The sequence below is a fragment of the Lynx rufus genome, unplaced genomic scaffold (genome assembly GCF_022079265.1).
Source record: "Lynx rufus isolate CCGP_SWC_20201006 ecotype Redwood Valley unplaced genomic scaffold, mLynRuf1.p SCAF_10, whole genome shotgun sequence".
Classification (NCBI taxonomy): domain Eukaryota; kingdom Metazoa; phylum Chordata; class Mammalia; order Carnivora; family Felidae; genus Lynx; species Lynx rufus.
Genome location: NW_025814824.1, coordinates 30,443,244 through 30,464,806, shown reverse-complemented (window position 1 = coordinate 30,464,806; position 21,563 = coordinate 30,443,244). Strand labels below are relative to the sequence as shown.

At 42.3% G+C, this 21,563-nt stretch overlaps 1 protein-coding gene, 1 non-coding gene and 1 pseudogene across 3 annotated transcripts in view; 1 reads left to right on the top strand and 2 right to left on the bottom strand.

Annotated features, from left to right (window-relative positions):
- The window catches only part of HABP4 (hyaluronan binding protein 4), a 40,797-nt gene extending 39,596 nt beyond the window's left edge, over window positions 1-1,201 (bottom strand). Inside the window, exon 1 of one of the 2 annotated variants that reach the window (XM_047103144.1) lies at window positions 808-1,201. In XM_047103144.1, the coding sequence (XP_046959100.1) occupies window positions 808-1,201 (394 nt within the window). The remainder of the gene's footprint in view (window positions 1-807) is intronic. The other variant, XM_047103151.1, reaches the window with a different exon arrangement.
- Window positions 1,202-4,001: 2,800 nt separating this feature from the next.
- Window positions 4,002-4,183, top strand: LOC124524211 (ATP synthase subunit ATP5MJ, mitochondrial-like; annotated as a pseudogene).
- Window positions 4,184-17,308: 13,125 nt separating this feature from the next.
- LOC124505504 (U6 spliceosomal RNA) lies at window positions 17,309-17,415 on the bottom strand. Its single transcript, XR_006960669.1, has one exon. It is a non-coding gene; the product is annotated as a U6 spliceosomal RNA (small nuclear RNA).
- Between the last annotated feature and the right edge of the window lie 4,148 nt (window positions 17,416-21,563).

The window sequence follows — 21,563 nt, the reverse complement described above, 5'->3', positions numbered from 1 at the left end:
AAGGTTAAAAAACGCTTTTCTTAAAGCAGGCTGACTTAATGACAAGTTACACGTCCCAACGACACAACATGCTGTATTGAAAAATGATGCCGGCTGACTGCTGGAAGCTACAGTAAGGGGATGGGGTGTACGAGGATGGGGTGAAAGCACGGAGCCTGGCAGGAGCCGGGGACCCCGCGTCCGCCCCCGCCGCATTCGGCTCGCGGCCCTGACGTCACAGCCCGCCCCCGCGGTCACCCAGGCCTTCGCTCCATCACAGAGGCCCGAGCCCCTCATCCCCACGATTCCTCACACACCCTGGGCTCTCGCCACCACCCCCAGAGGCCGGGTGCGCCCTCCTTGCTCACCCTCCCTCCTTCCCCACCACGCTTCTCTTCTGACCTCCCGACCCGAATTTTGCAGAGGTTGGGCTGGAGGATGGAGACCGTCCCTGCTAGCTCTAGATTTGAGCGCCCGGGGTAGCGACCCTAGTTATCCCGACAAACACTACCCCAACATTATCCCTCAACTTTGCCCAACTTGTAATCGCTCAGTTCTGGGATTCTGAGACCCCTATTCCAAGCCAGCACGCCGTCCCCCGCCCAAGGGGCTGGAAAAGGCCAGAAGGGGCGTGACACCCCCTCCCGTTCTCTTTTCCTACCTTCCTCCGCCACAAGGACCCTCAACTTAACCCGTCTTCCCAGGAGCCCCTTCCCTTTCTGGATCAAGACCCTCTGACCCCGGTCTCACAGTGAGGGTCGAGGGACGGCAGAGGAGGGGTGACCTCCGTGACCCCATTCTCCTTCCCCTCCCGCCCACTGCGCCTACCCGGGGGTGCCCAGGTGCCCGGCGGGGCGCGCGTACCGGGTGGCAGCGGGCCGCCCCCGGGGCTGTCCGGCTGCTGCGCGCCAGGGGCCGGGAGGCTCTTGCGCTCCTTCTGGGACTCCCTCCGGCCGCCGCCCGCGCCAGGTCTGTGGCCCGAGGCCCCGGCCGGACTCCTGCCGCCGCGGTTGCCGGCCCCGGCTGCCGCCGCTGCTTCGTCGCGCCTCTTGCGCTGCAGCTGCTGCTGGCGCCGGTGCTCGGCCTCGCGCAGGATGTCGAACGGGTCCGACTCGTCGTCCAGCAGCTGGTGGAAGCGGTTGGCCACGACGCAGCCGAAACTCTCCTGCATCGCGGCGCCTGCGGCGGCCGCGGCCACGGGGCTCCCCAGAGCGCCCTTCATGCCGCCGCGGCCACTGCGGGCCCGCCGCTGGCAGCCCACGCGAGCGAGTCTCAGCAAAACCGGCGGCGAGGACCCATCCCGCCCGCTGCTACCGCCCTCCCAGCCCTGCCCGGTCCCGGCCCTCCCCGCGCCCGCCCCCGCCCCCGCGCCGCCGCCGCCGCTGCCCGCCCAGCCACCGCCCGACAGCCAATCAGCACACGCAGACACGCCCCCTTTCCTAGTCGGCGCGTCTGGAAGCCCAATCAGCGGCCGGAGGCTGTCACGTCACGCGACCTCTATGCCCCTCCCCCCGACTCAGCAGAGAGGGGCGGGGCACAGGGGCGGAGCTACTGGGAGGAGCAACGAGTCTTGTAGTCCGGGCGGCCCAGCTGTGCGGGTGGGTCACGGCCATTATTTGTATTCTCTCTGGCGCTGGATACACATTGGTTATAGGCCACTCATCTTTGAAGTTCATATGTTCATCTAGCCATTCAACTACATATTGAACACTTACTATGTGCCAGGCATTATGTTGTAAGAGATACTAGCTCCGTGTTTTTGCGGATCTTAGTCTAGAGACAGAAGAGTGCGGTAAAGGAAGGGACAGACTTTTCTACGCGCCAGTAGCAGAGACCTGACCTAATTAGGAGGCCTGGAAAGGCTTTCCCTGGGAAGTGACGGTTAAACTGACATACTACCAAGGATGACAGGGGCAGGAGCAACCACACGTGAAGATGTCTTGAGGTGGGATGGAGTACAACCCATTGAAACTCAGAGGATACCATTGTAACTGGATTGCAAAGAGCTGAGGGACAGCTTTTTTTTTTTTTTTTCTTCCCTAGGAGCAATAGGAAGCAAATTTTAAGCCTAAGCATGTATTTGAAAAGGCTACTCTAGTTGCACTGTGAAGGACTAGGTTGGAGGCAGGTCCAAATAGATGTAAGGAAACGAAGCAAAAGATTGTTGCAGAACTCCAGAAAAGAGTTGGTGATGACAGTGACTTGAATTAGAATGGTTGAGTGGAGGTGAAGAGACTCATTGATTCAAGAGCTGTTTGGGAGGTTGTATCAACAGGACCTGGTGATGCGTTAGATATGGGTGTTGAGGGAAATGAAGAGGGTATGATGACTCCTATTTCTGGCTTGTGCAGCTGGAATGGTGGTACATTCCAAAGAGATAGAACACTGGAGGAGACCATTTTGATGGGAATCATGAGTTAGTTTTGGACATATTGAGGGTTTTTAAAAAATTTTTTAATGTTTTTATTTATTTTTGAGACAGAGAGAGACAGAGCATGAGCAGGGGAGGGGCAGAGAGAGGGAGACACAGAATCCCAAGCAGGCTCCAGGCTCTGAGCTGTCAGCACAGAACCCAATGCGGGGCTCGAACTCAACCGACTGAGCCACCCCGGCACCCCCCCCCCCCACCTTTTTTTCTTTCAGTTGAGAACTGGAACTCAGAGGACTCTGAACTGGACAGTCCTCCAGGAAGTTTTGCCTGGCACCTGTCTGTCTATCCCACTCCTTCCTTTTCCTCTTACATTTTCCCAGAACCTGTATTTTGTTAGGACATCAGGTGGCTGTATGCCCCAGGGGAAGCTGGGTTTATCAGCCTCAAACTTGCTTAATCCTAATCATGCACTCTAATTCCATTCCCTTGCCAATGATTGGTGTAGGAATAAGCTCCTGGTGCAAATCTTCCCTGAGGGGAACTATTATGGAAGATTCCTGGGAACATTTTTCTTATATCTAAAAAGGGATTGAGAAGGGATCTGTTATTTCCCACCTCTGTTCTCTGCTCTTTGTTATGTGAGGAAGACATAATGCCTAGAGTTGCTGTTCCTTATTGCAGCTATGAGAATGGCAGAGCAGAAGGGTAGAGAAAACCTAATTCCTTGGTGCTGATTTATCCCACTGGGAAGACTCCCTACCTCAGATTTATTATATAAGAGGATAAATAACATTATTGTTTAATCTGCTCTTAGTTTTATTTGTCTTGATTCAAAAGCATCACCTTAGAGCTTCTTGCTCAGGTGAGTCATCACCAGCATGACTGCTGCCAGGTTTGTGTTTTACTCATTTAATTTTCTGTCATTCCTGAGGAGGATAGGGATGATGCCTGTCATTCATTGCTTTCTTATTCGTTGCAGTTTACATGCCCAGTGCTTCATATTCTGGGTAGTTGTGTGGTAGGTTCTCAGTAAATATTTGCTGAATGAATATTTTAAGATATTCAGTCATCTCCTTTTTGGAGTCAGCAGAGGTTTATGATCAAAAGCCTATTCTTTTTACCCAAAAGAATTGATAGCAGGTGTTCAAACAAAAACTTGTACATGAGTGTTCGTGGCAGTACTGCTTGCAATATTCAAAGGTGGAAACAGCCCAAATATACATCAGTGGATGAATGGATAAACAAAATGTGGTACAATGGATTAATATTTGTGTATAAAAGGGAATGAGGTACTTATACATGCTACAATATAAATGAATGTTGAAACATTATGGCCAGATACAAAAGGCCACACATTGTATGCCCCTTTATATAAAATGTCCAGTATAGGCAAATCCATAGAGACAGAAATCAGATTAGTGGTTGCCAGGGGTAGGGGGGAAAGGAGATGAGGAGCGACCATTTAAGGTGCATGAAGTTGCCTTTTGGGGTGAGGAAATTTTTCTGGAATTTATAGTGGTGTTAGTTGTACCAAATGTGAATGTAGTAAATACCACTGAATTGTACACTTTAAAATGGCTACAATAGCACACCTTTCCGAGTTTTTGGCTATGAGGATTGGGGCAGCCTGAGACAGGGGTCCTGCACTGAGATGCCTCAAATCCTTGTTAAAAATGTTTAGGTCCCCATGAGGCCCTAACTGTCCAAGCTAACCAGGAGATTTAGGTAGGAAGGGGATTGATGGGCTTCATTGTTTATAAAATCAGTTGTGCTGATAAAAGAAGTAAAGCTGGGAAAGCTTTGAGTCCGGCACCTGTTCATGTTCATCATTAACCAGCTTTACCTGGAGTACACATCAGATGGGACATCAGTCTGGCTGTAAATTTCAGCCAGCTGTTAGATGGGAACATGGAGTATCGCTGTGCACCTGCAGATGTGTTATTTCTTTTGTGGCATGAATAAATGTATCTCTGATGTACAAAAAAAAAAAAAGACTACAATAGTAAATTTTATGTGATTCTACCACAATATTTAAAGCATATATTTTGGAGTTCTATCATGATTTGAATCCTGGCTCTGCCACTAATTAATTTTGTGACCTTGGACCTGTTCCTTATTTCTGTGCCTCAGTTTTCTCACCTGTAAAATGGAAAAAATAATGATACCTATTTCTGAGGGTTATTGTGAAAACTGGGTCAGATAATGCATATGAAGTGTTGAGCACCATGCCTGGCACAAAGTAAGTCCTCAGTGAAAGTCATTATCAACATTATTATTATCATCATTTTGAATCACACTTAAGACTAGGTAGAGTCATAATGAGCCCTCATTATTATGAGAGGAATGAAATTTCCAAAGATTCTTTATGCACCAGAATTACCACATGTACCAGAGACCATATTTTGAGAAGCACTGCTTCAAACCAGATGTCTCCGGCAACTTTAAGCTGCCCATCACCAAGCAACAACAAGGGACCATTACCACTTGAGAGAGGACCTGTCATCCTCTAAATTTTTTTAATGTTTATTTATTTTTGAGAGAAAGAGAGAAACAGAGCACAAGCAGGGAAGGGGCAGAGAGAGACAGAGCACGAGCAGGGGAAGGGCAGAGAGGGTGGAGACACAGAATTGGAAGCAGGCTGCAGGCTCTGAGCTGTCAGCAGAGAGCCCGACATGGGGCTCGAACCCACAAGCTGTTTGATCCCACAAGCTGAAGTTGGATGCTCAACCAACTGAGCCACCCAGGCACCCCGGGCTTGTCATCTTACTAGACATTTGGAGACAGCTTACTCCCCCATTGCCCTCCTATTTCCTTTCCAACATCACCAATCACAACAGTTTCTTAAGGCATGCTCTGGGAGCACTGCATTCTAATTTCCAAAATCATAACTGCCTAAAACAGTTATAAGTCAACCAATCCTGATTACTTTAGGATTAAGAACACCTTTAAAACCAATGAAATAGAGATGAGTAGCTTCTAGCTGGTGTTAGCTGGCCGTGGGTTTCCTTTGGGGCTATTAATTACTGTAGAATTTACTGATGGAAACTTATTAAGTAGCATCACATTTTTTCCTGACAATTTTTCTGCTGGAAGATTGCATCCTTAAATGCGTTCCTAAAATAACAACTCTTATCACATGAGCATGAGTTATTTGCAACGTTGTGTTTAATGTGGTCAATTTAACAGACTTTATTTTTTATTTTTTTAAGTTTATTTATTTATTTGAGAGAGACAGAGACAGTGGGGAGGGGTAGAGAGAGGGGGAGACAGAGAATCCCAAGCAGGCTCTGCATTGCCAGTGCAGAGTCTGATGTGTGGCTCAAACCCACAAAACCGTGAGATCATGACCTGAGCTGAAACCAAGAGTTGGACGCTTATCCGACTGAGCCACCCAGGTACCCTTAGACTAATATTTCTAATAATCCAAGGTATAAAAACTATCTTTAGTAATTATAATATCAAACAGAACACACACACACACACACACACACACTCACTCACTCACTCACACACGGCCATATAACTTAGAAAATAAAGCATACCAAAAAAGCAGTGGGGTGTGGATGCTGAATAATATCATTAGCCCTTCCATAGCAGTTATTTATTGGCACCAGTGGAAATGCATGCAATTTAACTACATACAAATTGCTAATTACCTTGAGTTACTTAATATACAAATTCCATTAGGAATAGTAAAATAAAATTCACTAAAATCTTCCAGATTGACTTGAAATTCTCAGGAAGATCAGTCCAGAGTTTAAAAACATGTAGTTGTATTACTTAAAAAAATTTTTTTTATCATGTTTATTTATTTTTGAGACAGAGAGAGACAAAGCATGAGTGGGGGAGGGGCAGAGAGAGAGGGAGACTCAGAAGCAGGCTCCAGTCTCTGAGCTGTCAGCACAGAGCTCGACACGGGGCTCGAACTCCCGAGCTGTGAGATCATGACCTGAGCTGAAGTTGGATGCTTAACTGACTGAGCCACCTAGGTGTCCCTTTAGCTGTATTACTTTTAGTTATATGCAGGGAAAAATGCCTAAGAGAGGGCCAAGGCACAGGGGCCAGTCAGGATGCAAAGGGTTTGCGTTTTTGTGAATCACCAAAGAGCTGCAGTCTATATACTCTGTTTTGCCACTGGGTTGCTGCCATCCCTTTGCCTATCTTTTCTTCTCTATGAAATTAGGATGATTATAATCAGTCCTATGTTCCACGTATGGTTGATGGGAAAAGAAAATCAGAGAAGTAAATTGAAAAAGGTAAAACGGTATTATATTATTTTACAATTGTTTCTACTTCCTTGTATCATATATGTAAAAACAAACTATTTTTCCTAATTCTAAGAGGATCTCAAATGTTTTATGCCAGTTGAGTCAATTGTGATAAGATTAATAAAGTTATAGTTCCTGGTTTAGTTGTTACAAGATTGATAAGTGAATTTAAATTCAGTGTCCCACAGAAAATGAATAAAGCAAGTATGTAGTCTCAAAGTTAGGGGTTATAGAACCATAAACCATTGACATCAGGATGTGACAAGAGAAAATTTTGCCAAGCCAAAATACATTATGATGACCAGACACAGAATATTTTAAATCCAGAAAGGACCTGTACCCACCTTACAATATTTGTATTCTTAGTATCACTGAAGTTCTTTCCAGTTTTTTCCTTTTTTTACAAAAATGTTTATTTACTTTTGAGAGAGAGACAGACAGAGCATGAGTGGGGAAGGGACAGAGAGCAAGAGAGGGAGACACAGAATCTGAAGCAGGCTCCAGGTTCTGAGCTGTCAGCACAGAGCCTGGTGTGGGGCTTGAACCCACAAACCGCGAGATCATGACCTGAGCCGAAGTTGGACACTCAACCGACTGAGACACCCAGGCGCCACTTTTCCTTTTTTTTTCTTTAAGTTTATTTATTTTGAGAGAAACAGACAGCCCGAGTGGGGGAAGGAGAGAGAGAGAATCCCAAGTAGGCTCTGTACTGTCAGCACAGAGCTAGAGTTGGGGCTTGAGCTCACAAAGCCGTGAGATCCTGACCTGAGTTGAAATCAAGAGTCAGATGCTTAACCGACTGAGCTACTCAGGTGCCTCTCCAGCTTTTCCTCTTATGACAAGATGTTACTGCCTAACCCTGTTTGTATCCTCAGACCACAGTGCAAATAGAACAGAATTTTATTCTATGTTCCTACTATTAAAATCTTGATCTTGGTCATAGCTTTAATTAAAGCTAAATAAAATAATTTGGAATTTAGAACTTTTTAGTTCCACATTTATTCATGAGGAATCTTAGAATTAAATCACTGGCCTGTCTTTGGTCATTTGTACACCTTTGAACCAGTTGCTATAGTGAAGGGCATTTAATTCTCTGATCAGTCAGGCTAGGGTCGCAAGGCCAACCTGGAGTCTGATTACAGTCAGCCCCCTGAACCCTGGGACTGTGTGGACGGGGGTGGTTCCCCAAGGAAAATAAGGTTTCCAATACTTGCATATAGGAATAGGTGCTGGGCAGGAAACTCGGAATCCCCCATCAGTGATGATTAGCGTGAACATGTTATTGATATGCCTCTTGTAGCACTGGATTCTTGTGCCCCCATTATAATTCTTTCTTCTTATTTCTCCTCCTTAAGACCAGAAAGTGTACCTAACTCCTTTCTGAATCCCTTCTTTCCCTTCTTTCTGGCCCCTTCTCTCTGGTCGCATCTTCAGTGCCTGGAGAGGTGCCCTTCATTCAGGAAATATTTATTGTGTGAATGAATTAGTTTCTTGCTTGTATGCATGTGCTCCTGGTAAATAACTTTGCGTGTGTTAAAAATGCAACAAATTAATTAATGTGTGAAAATTAATTAATACATGTTACGTGATCAAATGGATGTTATACTGTTTCTGAAAGAATCATTATTCTATTCTATAGAATAAAATATTCTATAGCGAATATTCCATTTGCTAATAATCATAGCCAAATTTTATATAGTGCTTACTAGGTGCTAGCCATCATTCCAACTCTGTTCATTTAATCCTTACAACCACCTGAAGAGGTGGATGCTTCTACTGTCCCCATGATATAGTAAGAAGAGTGCCTCGGTAAGTAACAGAGTGCGCACAGGAACGCAGGCAGTCTGGCTCTCCTAACCATTATGCTTTCCTGCTAAGTAGTGAGCCAAAGCTGATGTGTGAGCAGGATATGGTTTCTCGCTCCTTTTTTAAAAATTTTTTATTTGTTTTTTGAGAGAGAGAGGAGAGAGAGAGAGAGAGAGAGAGAGAGAGAGAATGTGAGCGGGGGAGGGGCAGAGAGAGAGGCGGACAGAAGATCTGAAGCGGGCTCTCGTTGACAGCAATGAGTTCAATGAGCTGCTCAACCTCACGAACCTTGAGATCATCTGAGCCGAAGTCAGAAGTTCAGCGGACTGAGCCACCTAGCTGCCCCATGGTTTCTCTTTTTAAAAAGCTGAGGGGTGCCTTGGTGGCTCAGTCAGTTAAGCGTCTGACTTTGGTTCAGGTCATGATCTCACAGTTGGTACATTCGAGCTCTGCGTTGGGCTCTGGGCTGACAGCTTGGAGCCTGGAGCCTGCTTCAGATTCTGTCTCCCTCTCTCTTTGCCCTTCCCTGCTCACACTCTGTTTCTCTCTCTCTCTCAAAAATAAACATTAAAAAAATAAAAAAAATAATAAAAAGCTATATGAGCAGAGGGCAGATATTGTGTGTACATAAGTCCTAAAGAGGAGCTGAATGGAGACCCATAATTATATCACTAATAGAAATTATATGAGGGAGTGCCCAGAGAGGCACTAGTGGGGGAAACGGTTTATTTAGACGCCCCCCCCCCAAAATAATTTTGTGGGATGAAGGCTATATTGTGTCCATGCTAAGTTTGAGTGGACTAAGATGTTGAAATAGGACTGCCTTTCTGTTGAGATTATATTTCAGAAATGTATTTAAAAATGAGCTAACACTTCACTCTCTAAGAATGGTCTGTGGATAAGCACCTGCACAGCACTTGGGAGGTTGTTAGAAATGCACAACCTGGGGCACCTGAGTGGCACCCAACTTCGGCTCAGGTCATGATCTCACAGGTTGTGAGTTTGAGCCCCACATTGGGCTCTCTGTTGTCAGAGGGAAGCCTGCTTTGGATCTCTGTCCTCTTCTCTCTGCCCTTCCCCCCCGCCACTCCCTCTCTAAAATAAATATTAAAATAATAAGTGAACAATCTCAGGCCTATCTCAGAGCTACTGAATCAGAATCTGCACTTTACAAAATCCCTAAAAGATGTCTATGCACAATAAAATTTGAGAAGCACTGAGCTAAAGTAAAAATACAAAGCCAGCAATTGGATCTGTCAGTATCATCTGATGGAAACCTGGCTGTCCTTTGTCACTGACATAGTTTAGCCTTATCTAGCAGCTGGTATGTTTGAGGTGCTCAGCCTGGCATGGAAGCACCTAATAAGAAAGAGCCTACTCTCCCTCTCCCCCAAAGAGGACAGAGGCCCTGCACCAGGAGGGGCTCAGGCCACCTCTTCCACTGAAAAGTCCCTACCACATATCCTTTGATGAACTTAACACCTTACCACAAGGTTAAGGGGAATGAATTGGGAAAGGTTCCAAAGAGGAGGAAATTTTAGACCAGTTTTGATGAATGATTGAGCTTTAGATTAACTAGAATTTCTGTGTAGAATGTCAGACTATGGGCTATACCAATAAGGATGGGCCAAACCTTGAATTACTGCATAAGCCATAATAAGGATTTTGGACTTTACCTTTTAAACCCAGGAGTGTCACCCAGTGAATACTGTGCTTTATAAAAATATGTATTTGGTCATTCAGACCACCAAAATATATTTTGCATATATATTTGGTCTTTGTTCACAATTCCTGGCTCACAGCTCCCTAAACCCTCAGAATTTGGTTTCATGGTTAGTTGCCAAAGGAGCCAACCATGTGATTAGAGGGTTGGACCTTGCACTGCCACTAGAAGTTGAATCTATCACCAATGGTCAATGATTTAATCAATCATGTGTATGTAATGAAGCCTCCATAAAAACTCAAAAGGATGGAATTCAGAGAGCCTCCAAGTTGATGAACATGTGGAGATTTGGGGAGAGTGGCATGCCTAGAGATTGCTTGGAAACTCTGTGCTCTTTACCCATACCTTGCCCTACACATCTCTAACCTGGCTGTTCCTGAGTTGTATCCTTTTATAATAAACCAGAAATCTAGTAAGTAACATGTTTCCCTGAGTTCTGTGAGCTGCTTCAGCAAATTAATTGAACCTGAGGAGGGAGCTCCTAGGGCACCTCTGATTTATAGCCAGTTAGTCAGAAGTATAGGTAACAACCAGCACTTGTGATTGGCATCTGAAGTAGATAACAGTCCTATAGGACTGAACCTGTGGAATCTGACACTGTCTCTGGATAGTGTCAGAATTGAGTTGAGGGGCACCTGAGTGGCTCAGTTGGTTGAGCATCCCACTTTGGCTCAGGTCATGATCCCACTGTTCATGAGTTTGAGCCTCATGTCAGGCTTGTAGCTGTCAGTGCAGAGCCTGCTTTGGATCCTCTGTCTCCTTCTTTCTCTGCCCCTCCTCCACTCACTCATGCATTCACGCTCTTTCCCTCCCTCTCTCTCTCAAAAATAAACATTTTTTAAAAACTGGAAAAAATATTTTATTTTATTTATTTATTTAAAAAAATTTTTTTAACATTTATTCATTTTTGAGAGGCAGAGAGAGACAGAGCGCAAATGGGGGTGCAGAGAGAGAGGGAGACACAGAAACAGAAGCAGGCTCCAGGCTCCGAGCTATCAACACAGAGCCCAACACGGGGCTCGAGCTCATGGACTGAGAGATCATGACCTGAGCTGAAGTTGGCCGCTTAACCGACAGAGCCACCCAGGCACCCCTGGAAAAAATATTTTAAAAAAGAGAATTGAGTTGAATTCTCAGACACCCTGTTGACATCTGGAGAATTACTAGGTGCTGTGTGGGACCCCCTCCCTGCAATGCACACATTGGATTTGGTGCCAGAACCGAAAGACCCAGGGAATATCACCAGGGTTTTTTGAGGGTTGGGAGGACTTATCTTTATTGCTTTGGGTGAAATTATACATACTCATGGAAAGAAAGTAAAACTAAGAACAGTAAAACTAGTAAACTAAGAAAATAAAACTAAGACAGTAAAACATAAAATCTCATCACCTACTGACATTTTCTAACGTTCTTCTAGTTTTCTTCATGTGTATATACACATATAATTTTACATATCTGATTTTTTCACTCAGCAATGTCATAGACACTGTTCTATGTCAATAAATAGATCTACATCATCATTTTAATGGACACAAAATATTCTGTTGTGTGATAATGCTTTATATATCAGTCTGGGTTCAAACAGAAGACAAGAACACACAGTAATTTCAATGGGAGAGTTAATATAGAGAATTATTAACAAGAGATAGGACAGTAACTACTAAGAAAGTACAAAAGAATGATATCTTGCCATTTGCAAAACATGGATGGACCTACAAGGTATTATGCTAGGTGAAATAAGTCAAAGAAAGACAAATACCATATGATTTGACTTATATGTGGAATCTAAAAACAAAACAAATGAATAAACAAAAAGCAGAAAGAGACCCATAATACAGAGAACAAGCTGATGGTTGCTAGAGGGGAGGTGGGTGGGGGAATGGGGAAATTGGGTGAAGGGGAGGAGGAGATAAAGGTTTCCAGTTATGGAATGAATAAGTCATAGGGGTAAAAGGCACAGCATAGGGAATATAGTCAATGGTATTTTAATAGTGTTGTATGGTGATAGCTGGTACAGCTGGTGGCAGCTGTGATGAGCACAGCACGATGTCTAGACTTGTTGAATCACTATGTTATACACCAGAAACCACTGTAACATTGTCATCTATAATTTAAAAAAAGAAGAAGAATGAAAAGGAATTCTAAAGGGTACTTTAGGGCTAATGGAGGGTACCCAAGAAAGGACAAAGTTGGAAAGGAGTTCAGACTTCATTAAGGAAGGTGTGTTTTGAGTCCACTGGATGGTGGAGAAGTTTGCTGCTTTGTCAGGCCAGGATGGTGCATAATCACTGGGAAAGCAGAAATAGCACTCCAGAGCTCAGAAGAGTGAAGGCTTATGGGGGAGGAAGTGCACAGAGGGAGACAGGTGCCACTGTTGGCAATGCTGGGACCAGAAGCTGGGGAGGTCCTGCTTTGCAGGAATGGAGCATACTTCTACGTGTAGCTTGGGGTGGGGAGTCTCCAGGACACTGCATGGAAGAAAATTCAGGTGGCTGGCTCATTATATGGAAGTCCCACAGGCCCTGGTATGTGCACACAAGGGACAGAGGAGAGGGTACCATGAGCAGCTACCGGTGTTGAGCTACAGGCACATGCACTCTGGGCTTCTGGCTATCCAGCCTGTTGAGAGCTGTTAAAAACAGAAGCCTAGCAGACAGTAGAGAAAATACCACTTGGAGTTAGGCAGTAGAGAAAAAGCATATTCTGCCTGAGCCTGGTGACAATCTACTGGAGAACTAGGAAGAAAAAAGCTCTTTTTCTTTTAGTGGCCTTCCATCACCCTCTGTTGACTGAGTGTAACATCTTGTGTTGGCAAAGAAAAACTATTTAATGGGCCCAGATCCATTTTTTCAGAGCAGGCAATAAATATGAATCTGGAATTGTGTGGCAATAAGTAACTGGCACGTTACAGCATACTTAACCAGTTCTCTAATAATGGATATTTTTGTATTCCCAATGTTTTACCATTCTGAACAATGCTGGTATGCCTGACTCTAACACTTGAGTGATTACTAGAAGAAAGTTTTAAATTGTGGAGGTGGACATGAGATTTACATCCATTCTTGGATTAATCAATCAAAGCTACATTTGGCTTGGGGAAATGCTATGAAAATCAGCACCTGCCTGGGTCATTCAGAGGTGGCCAAAAGTTACTTCTATTGTTGGCCAGAGATGCTTTTCTAAGAGTCACTATAGCTATCAGGGAGAACTTCTATTCAAGAAGTTGAATACACCTAGGCCTCATCTCCCACATCCAAATGGTCATAAAAACCCAAGCTTTTAGCCATTCAGGCCTGTCCCAGTGTAACAGATCTCTACCCTGCCACCTCCAGGACCACTAGGACTCTTCCAGATCTTCCTTTACTTGGCACCTCAGGAATCTATTTTATCCCCCTTGGGAAATTCATTTATTCTCCTTGGGAATACTTGAAAATTTGTATTGTTAGATTAGATTCCACATTTGTAGATATTAGAAAACAGAACTAAGGGCTCCAGAGGGCATGGAAGCCTTGCCCTGCCTTTCTTCTGCTTCCTACACCCTTACTCCCTACCTAGAAATCCCTCAAGTTCACCCTAGTGCTGTTCACTTCTTGCAGACATACCTTAATCCATTAATCAGCTGAGTACTGACATTATGCCAGGGACTCCTTAGGAAATTATAGTGAAAAAGCCTCTACAGTTTCTCAAGGGCACAGAGGCAATAAGCAGTAAAACTGGAATTAGAAACCAGACCCCAAGTCCAAGTATAGCTTCTATCATGTTTTACAAAAAATATAGCTAGCGAGAGGGAAAAAGGCCCAATAGGTTTGCTGTTTACTATATTGGCTCAAAAAGTCTCATCATGCCCAATGGTCTCTAAATGCCCCTACAGAAGTCCCTGCCCTGCCAGTTCTGGATCTGATGGCTTGGCCCTCCTCTGGGGACCATTTCTGTGGATATCTGAACACCTCTTCACATACCCATAGTGGTCTTTGCTCCTCCCAAGTCCCTGTTCTGTCCTTTGGAGTAATCAGTCCCAGCCAGGAGTCACTGGCAAAAGGGCAATGGTTGCTTCTGAGAAGATGGGGCCTTCTCCCTAGAGAATCTCTTAGAGGTGGTATGCTGGCTGAGACTATTAATGAGCAGTTGAAGATTTTGCCAAATTCTATTGAGCAACAGCTGTGTACTAGGCCTCGTGAGACAGAAATGTGGGGTGTGGATTCTGCCATCTTTGTTTTTTATTATTCATCCTAGAGGAGTTGGCCATCCTTTTACTTTTGCTTTCTTATATATTTGTTTCTGATTGTAAACTTATAGACACAAAAAATTTAAGGAACTCAATCACCAAAATGTGTGACAGAAAAATCCTCATAATTTGTCTTTTTTTAAGTTTATTTATTTATTTTGAGAGAGAGATAGAAAGAGAGAAAGAATGTGTGGGAGGGGCATAGAGAGAGAGAGAGAGAGAGAGAGAGGCAGAGACAGAGAGAGAGACAGAGACAGAGACAGAGAGAGAGAGAGAGAGACTCCCAAGCAGGTGCACTGCCAGTGCAGAGCCCCACACAGGGTTTGAACCCACAAACTGTGAGATCATGACCTGAGCCGAAATCAAGAGTCAGACTCTCAACTGATTGAGCCACCCAGGTACCCCCATAATTTGTCCTTTAACCCCACCCCCACCCTCACCTCATCATCATTAACAATTCAGCTTTTTTTTGTATTAAAAATTTTTAACAAACTTTATTTTTAGTAGCAATTTTAGATTCATAGCAAAATTGAGCAGAAAGTACAGAGATTTCCCATAGGTCCCCCTGCTCCCCAACAAGCAAAACCCCTCCCACTGTCAATAGCTTCCACCAGAGTGATACACTTGTTACACTGCAAATATAGTGTACAAAATATAGTCTAAAAATCAGTGAATCCACATTGATGCATCATTATCAACAAGTCCTTGTTTACATTAAGGTTCTTGGTGTTGTACATTTTATGGATTTCAACAAATGTATGATGACATGTATCCACCATTATAACATCATACAGAATAGTTTTACTGCTCTAAAATCCTAGAAATCCTTTGTACTCCATCTATTCATCCCTCCCCTTCCCACAATGTCTGACAAAGACTGATCTTTTTAATGTCTGCATAGTTTTGCCTTTTCCAGAGTGTCATATAATTGAAACCATACAGTATATAGCCTTTTTAGATTGGCATATGTTTTAGATTAAGTTTTCTTTAAGAGCACAATATCATTTGTTTGTTTACTTATTAACTAATTAAATAAATAGGGATAATATCAAACGTGTTCTTTCTTCATGTAACACTGTATCTTGAATACATTTTCTTATCCGTGTATTTAAAAGATAATGATAGCATATAATAGTTGAATCTATTGAGCATTCACCATGTAGCACATACTGTTCTACTATAAAGGTTTGTCATGTCTGTTATGGGCTAAGTTGTATCCTGTCCCCCCAATTCATATGTTGAAGTCCTCTCTTCTGTACCTCAGAATGTAACTGTATTTGGAGATAGGGTCTTTAAAGAGATAAATAAGTTAAAATGAGGTCATTAGCATGGACCCTAATCCAATCTGACTGATGTCCTAAGAAGAAAAGGACACAGAAATTCACAAAGGGAAGACCACATGAAGACACAGGGAGAAGACAGCCATGTACAAAAGCCAAGGACAAAGGCCTTAGAGGAAACTGATCCTGCTGACACCTTGATTTTGGACTTCCAGCTCCTGGAACTGTGGGGAAACAAATTTCTGCTGTGTAAACTACTTGGTCTGTGGTTCTTTGTTATGGCAGCCCTAGCAAAGTGGGGCTGTGTTTCCACAGTCCCTGAGGTGGGGGAGAGAACATGTGATGAATCTCTCAATGACTTCTTTTTAAAATAAAAAAAAATGATTTTAATTCCAATTAGTTAATATACAGTGTTATATTAGCTTCAGGTTTAAAATATAGTAATTCGACAATTGCATACATCACCCTGTGCTCATGACAAGCGTTCTCCTTAATCCTCATCACTTCTCTTTTTTTTAAAGTTTATTTAACTTAGTTATTGAGAGAGAGAGAGAAAGAGGGAGAGAGAGCAGGGGAGGGGAAGAGAAGGAGAGAGAGAGTACCCCAAGCAGGCTCCACACTGTCAGTGCAGAGCTCAGTTTGGGGCTCGAGCTCACAAACCATGAGATCATGACCTGAGCTGAAATCAAGAGTTGGATGCTTAACTCACCTGAGCCACCCAGGTGCCCCAATATCCGTTACCTCTTTAACCCACCTCTCCATGCCCTTCCCTCTGATTACCATCAGATTATTCTCTATAGTTTAGAGTTTATTTCTTGCTTTTGCTCTCATTTTTTCCCTTTTGCTTGTTTGTTTTTTGTTGTAAACTCCACATATGAAATAATATAGTATTTGTCTTTCTCTGACTGACTTATTTTGCTTAGCATTATATTCTCTAAATCCATTCGTGTTGTTGCAAATGACAAGATTTCATTCTTTTTTATGGCTGAATAGAACCTTTATATATATCCATTCTATATATATATCCATTCTATATATCTATATATCTATATCATTCTATATAATATATATCCATTCTGTATAATATATATATATATATCTCACATTTTTATCCATTCTAATATGTATATATATATCCATTCTATCTATCTGTTTATCTATCACATCTTTATCCGTTCATCAGTTGATGGACACTTTGGCTGCTTCTGTTCCTTAGCTATTGTAAATAATGCTGCTATAAACATAGGTGTGCATGTATCCCTTTGAATTACTGTTCCTGTATTTGGCAAATACACAGTAGTGTAATTGCTGGATTGTAAGGTAGTTCAATTTTTAATTTTTGGAGGAACCTCCATACTGTTTTCCACAGCAGCTGCACCACGTTGCATTCCCAGTTCCTAAGGTTTCCTTTTTCTCCACATCCTTGCCAACACCTGTTGTTTCTTTTGTTCTTGATTTTAGCCATTCTGACAGGTGTAAGGTGATATCTCATTGTAGTTTTGATTTGTGTTTCTCTGATGATGAGTGATGTTGAGCATCTTTTCTTTTGTCTGTTAGCCATCTGGATGTCTTCTTTGGAGATATGTCTGTTCATGTCCTCTATCCATTTTTTAATTGGATTATTTGGTTTTTAGGCATTGAGTTTTATAAGTTCTTAAAAATATGGAACACTTCAAAAATTTGTGTGTCATCCTTGTGCAGGAACCATGCTAATCTTCTCTGTATCGTTCAAATTTTAGTATATGTGCTCCCAAAGCAAGTACAATCCCTCATTTACTTCTAAAGCTTCTGTTTGCTCATCATTTCTACTTACACTTCTTCAACTAAGGCAAGTCATAAGGCCATACATATCTTCAAAGAGGTTAAGTGTGCACGATCCCACCATGTACCCAGAAAAGGAGAATGAGAATATTCATAAATTTGCATCATAGTGGGGTGCTTGGGTGGCTCATTCAGTTGGGCATCCAACTCTTGATTTTGGCTCAGGTCATGATCTCACAGTTCATGAGATAGAGCCCCACATCGGGCTCCACACTGACAGCATGGAGCCTGTTTGGGATTGTCCTTCTGTCTCTCTCTCAAAATGAATAAATAAACATTTTTAAAAAATTAGCATCTGGGAATGCAAGCTGGTGCAGCCACTGTGGAAAACAGTATGGAAGTTCCTCAAAAAACTAAAAATAGAACTACCTTACGACCCCGCAATTACACCACTAGGCATTTATCTATGGGATACAGGTGTGCTGTTTCGAAGGGACACATGCACCCCCATGTTTATAGCAGCACTATCAACAATAGCCAAAGTATGGAAAGAGCCCAAATGTCCACCGATGGATGAATGGATAAAGAAAATGTGGTATGTATATATATATATATATATATATATATATATATATACACACACACACACACACACACACACACACACACAATGGAGTATTACTTGGCAATCAAAAAGAATGAAATCTTGCCATTTTCAACTACGTGGATGGAACTGGAGGGTATTATGCCAAGTGAAATTAGTCAGAGAAAGACAAAAATCATATGACTCAAAAATCATATGACTCATATGAGGACTTTAAGAGACAAAACAGATGAACTTAAGGGAAGGGAAACAAAAATAATATAAAAACAGGGAGGGGGACAAAACAGAAGAGACTCAAATATGGAGAACAAACTGAAGGTTGATGGAGGGGTTGTGGGAGGGGGGATGGGCTAAATGGGTAAGGGGCATTAAAGAATATACTCCTGAAATCATTGTTTCACTATATGCTAACTAACTTGGATATAAATTTTTAAAAAGAAAAAAGAAAATTAAAAAAAAAAGAAAAAAGTTAACATCATTGCAACCACATGGGGCAGGCCAACCCAGGCAAACTAAAGCCTATACTCTCGATATGTACTCCAAAATACAGGTAGGATGGTGTATGATGAGGAATTAACTTTACCTAAAGGAGGATCTGGCTTTTCTCTCAGCTAGTGGAGGTGATCTCTAAGCCTCTGGATTGTCCTGCCTTGATAGAAGTGTCTTTGAAACCTATACTTTCCTGATCAAACCCCAGCTTTCTTCTTTAGGTTTTTCCACCATCTCCTCCACTCCCTCATATGCTCCCAAAGTCCTGTGTTCCCCAAATACCACTGGCTCCTTCATGCCTCAGCAACTTCACACATGCTATTTCCTCTGCCTAACCTGCACTACCTGAGCCACCCATGGAGACCTTTCATTATTCAAGATTTAGCTTGAAATCTCCTTTCCTTAAAGGTTGTTCTTTTCCCCACCAGAAAGTGTTGGTCATTTCTTTTTCTGTGTTTTCATAACACTTTTTACCAGAATGTGTCATAGACTTTCTATTTGGTTATGTAATAAAAGTAAACACACTTAACAATGATGCAGGATGAGAAGGTGCTGTGACTGATCTCCCAAGATGGATCTATTGAGATACATCCACTTCCATGCTACTCTTGAATCTGCACTGACTATGACCCTGTTAACTAAAAGAATTAAGTAGAAATGATGCTGTGTGAATTCTGGGCCTAGCCTTTAAAAGGAATAACAGCTTCTATTTTCCTTCTTGGAACTTAGCTGCCATGCTGTGAAGAAGCCCAAGTAGCCATGTGGAAAGCCCAGATAGAGAGGAGAAGCCCAACACTATTTGGGGGAAGGAGAAAGACTCAGTCATTCCTGCCTCACTGACAAGCTTCTAGATAACTATAACCTCCCCTACCATGTGATACAACTGCCCAAAAAACACTGAGCAGGACCAGCAGAACTGCTCAGTTGAGTTCAATCAACCCATAGAACCATAAGGTAATAAATAACATGGCTGCTGTTTTAAGTCACTGAGTTTTGGGCTTGAAGGGCATTAGACTGTGAGATCAGCAACACAAACACATTAAATATCCTGGATATTTCCTTAGCATAGAGAAAAATATATGAGGAAAGTAAATAAACCTTCTGAGAAAGAAGTGTGGTTTCTATAATACAAAGTACAGTTCAGCTCATCAAATGCCCAGCTAAAAGTGCAACTCCTCTGATTGTTTTCCCTGGTCAACTGAATCTTTCAAGGTCCCTATGCCATGTAGCTTTAGTCCTTTAGGTAAAAATTAAATTTATATATATATATATATATATATTATATATATATGTTATAACATATATACATATAAAGACTAAAGACAGTGTCTACATGGCAAAGATATGAAAGTAAAAATAAATGAAGAAATAAAATGTTCAGTATTTTCTTTAAAAAAAAATATTTGATATTGGGGGCTCCTGGCTGGCTCAGTTGATAGAACATGTGACTCTTGATCTTGGGGTTGGGAGTTCAAGCCCCATCTTGGGTATAGAGATCACTTAAAAATAATAAAAATATTTAAAATGATATTTGATATTGTTTAAGTGATAGAGGCAAAGTAGGTTTTACTACTTAATAGAAATGTTATCTTTTTATTTTAAACATTTTTTTCAATGTTTATTTTTGAGAAAGAGACAGAGAGACAGAATGTGAGTGGAGGAGGAACAGAGAGAGAGGGAGACACAGAATCTGAAACAGGCTCCAGGCTCTGAGCTGTCAGCACAGAGCCTGATGCAGGGCTCGAACTCACGAACTGTGAGATCATGACCTGAGCCTAAGTAGACACTTAACTGAGCCACCCAGAGGGCCTCAGAAATATGATTTTAAATAAAAGCAATCACATAAATATAAGACTAGTCACACTAATTCTGTAATCTTGGGGAAAAGTGTAGCTTTGGTGGCTCCTCTGGATGATTTGGAGATGAGTTACTTTCTCTTCTACACTTTTCAGAGTGACAATTTTCTCTCCTGCCCTGGGGTCTTTCTACCTGTTATTCCATCTGCTTAGGGCTGTTTCTCCAATATGGCTCACTTCCTAAATTGTTTTACGTTCCTGCTCAGATGTCTTCTTATCAGAAAGACCTTCTCTAACCAGCCCATTTAAAAGCTCCACTTCCTTCATAGCTTGCACAGGGTGTGTATTCATTTGTTTGTTGTCCGTCTCCCTCCACTAGAGTGTAAGCTCTGAGAACACAGACTTTCTTTTGTCCACTGCTGTATCCTCAGTGCTGAAAAAGTGATTGGCATGTACTTGGCACTCAATAAATATTTGTTGAATGAATGAGGGTAGAATCTCTAAAAACTCTACTTGCAGCTAAGTAGAAAGCTAAGCAAAACAGTGGACTTGATTCTTTTGCTTAGCATCACGGATAATTTTGCCATTATAGTAAGTTTTTTAAATGGCTGGATTTCCTAAGTCATTATGTAATTACCCTGTTCAGGCTGAGTGAGCATTTAAAAGTGCAATATCTAAATTGTTTTGCATACACAACATTTCTGCTATTGATAGTGTCATTTAGCAGACAGTGTGATGAGGCATATGATTAAAACATGTCCTAGGAGAAGTCGGGCTGCAGTAAGCACCATAGCATAAAAGGGAAGAAGAATGGACTTAGTGCCAGATCTCACCCCGTCCCACGTCAGCCAGATGGCCTTAGTAAAGCCACTTAATCTCTTTGAGATTTTTTTTTCTTCAATTGCAAAATGCAGATACCCTGCCAAGAGTACCTAACTTGGTATTGTGAGGGTCAAATAAGAAAAAACTTAGAAGTGCTTTGAACACTTGAAAAGCATCACGAAAACATAAGGTGTTATAATTATGCCAAAGTAATAATCAGTCATCGACTTTTAAGCACGTGGTATAGCCAAGGGACTGTGCTAGAGCTGCAGAGAGGCTTTCTGTTTAGTTGGAGGAATGGGGGACAGCATGCAGCTTAAAAATTTGCTCATCTAACTAATAATGCAATCATCTCCAAAATATGCCTCAGATACAAATGGAATTTTTAAAAGAATTGGCTGATTCAAATTGTACCTTGACATTTTATATTAATTTATAT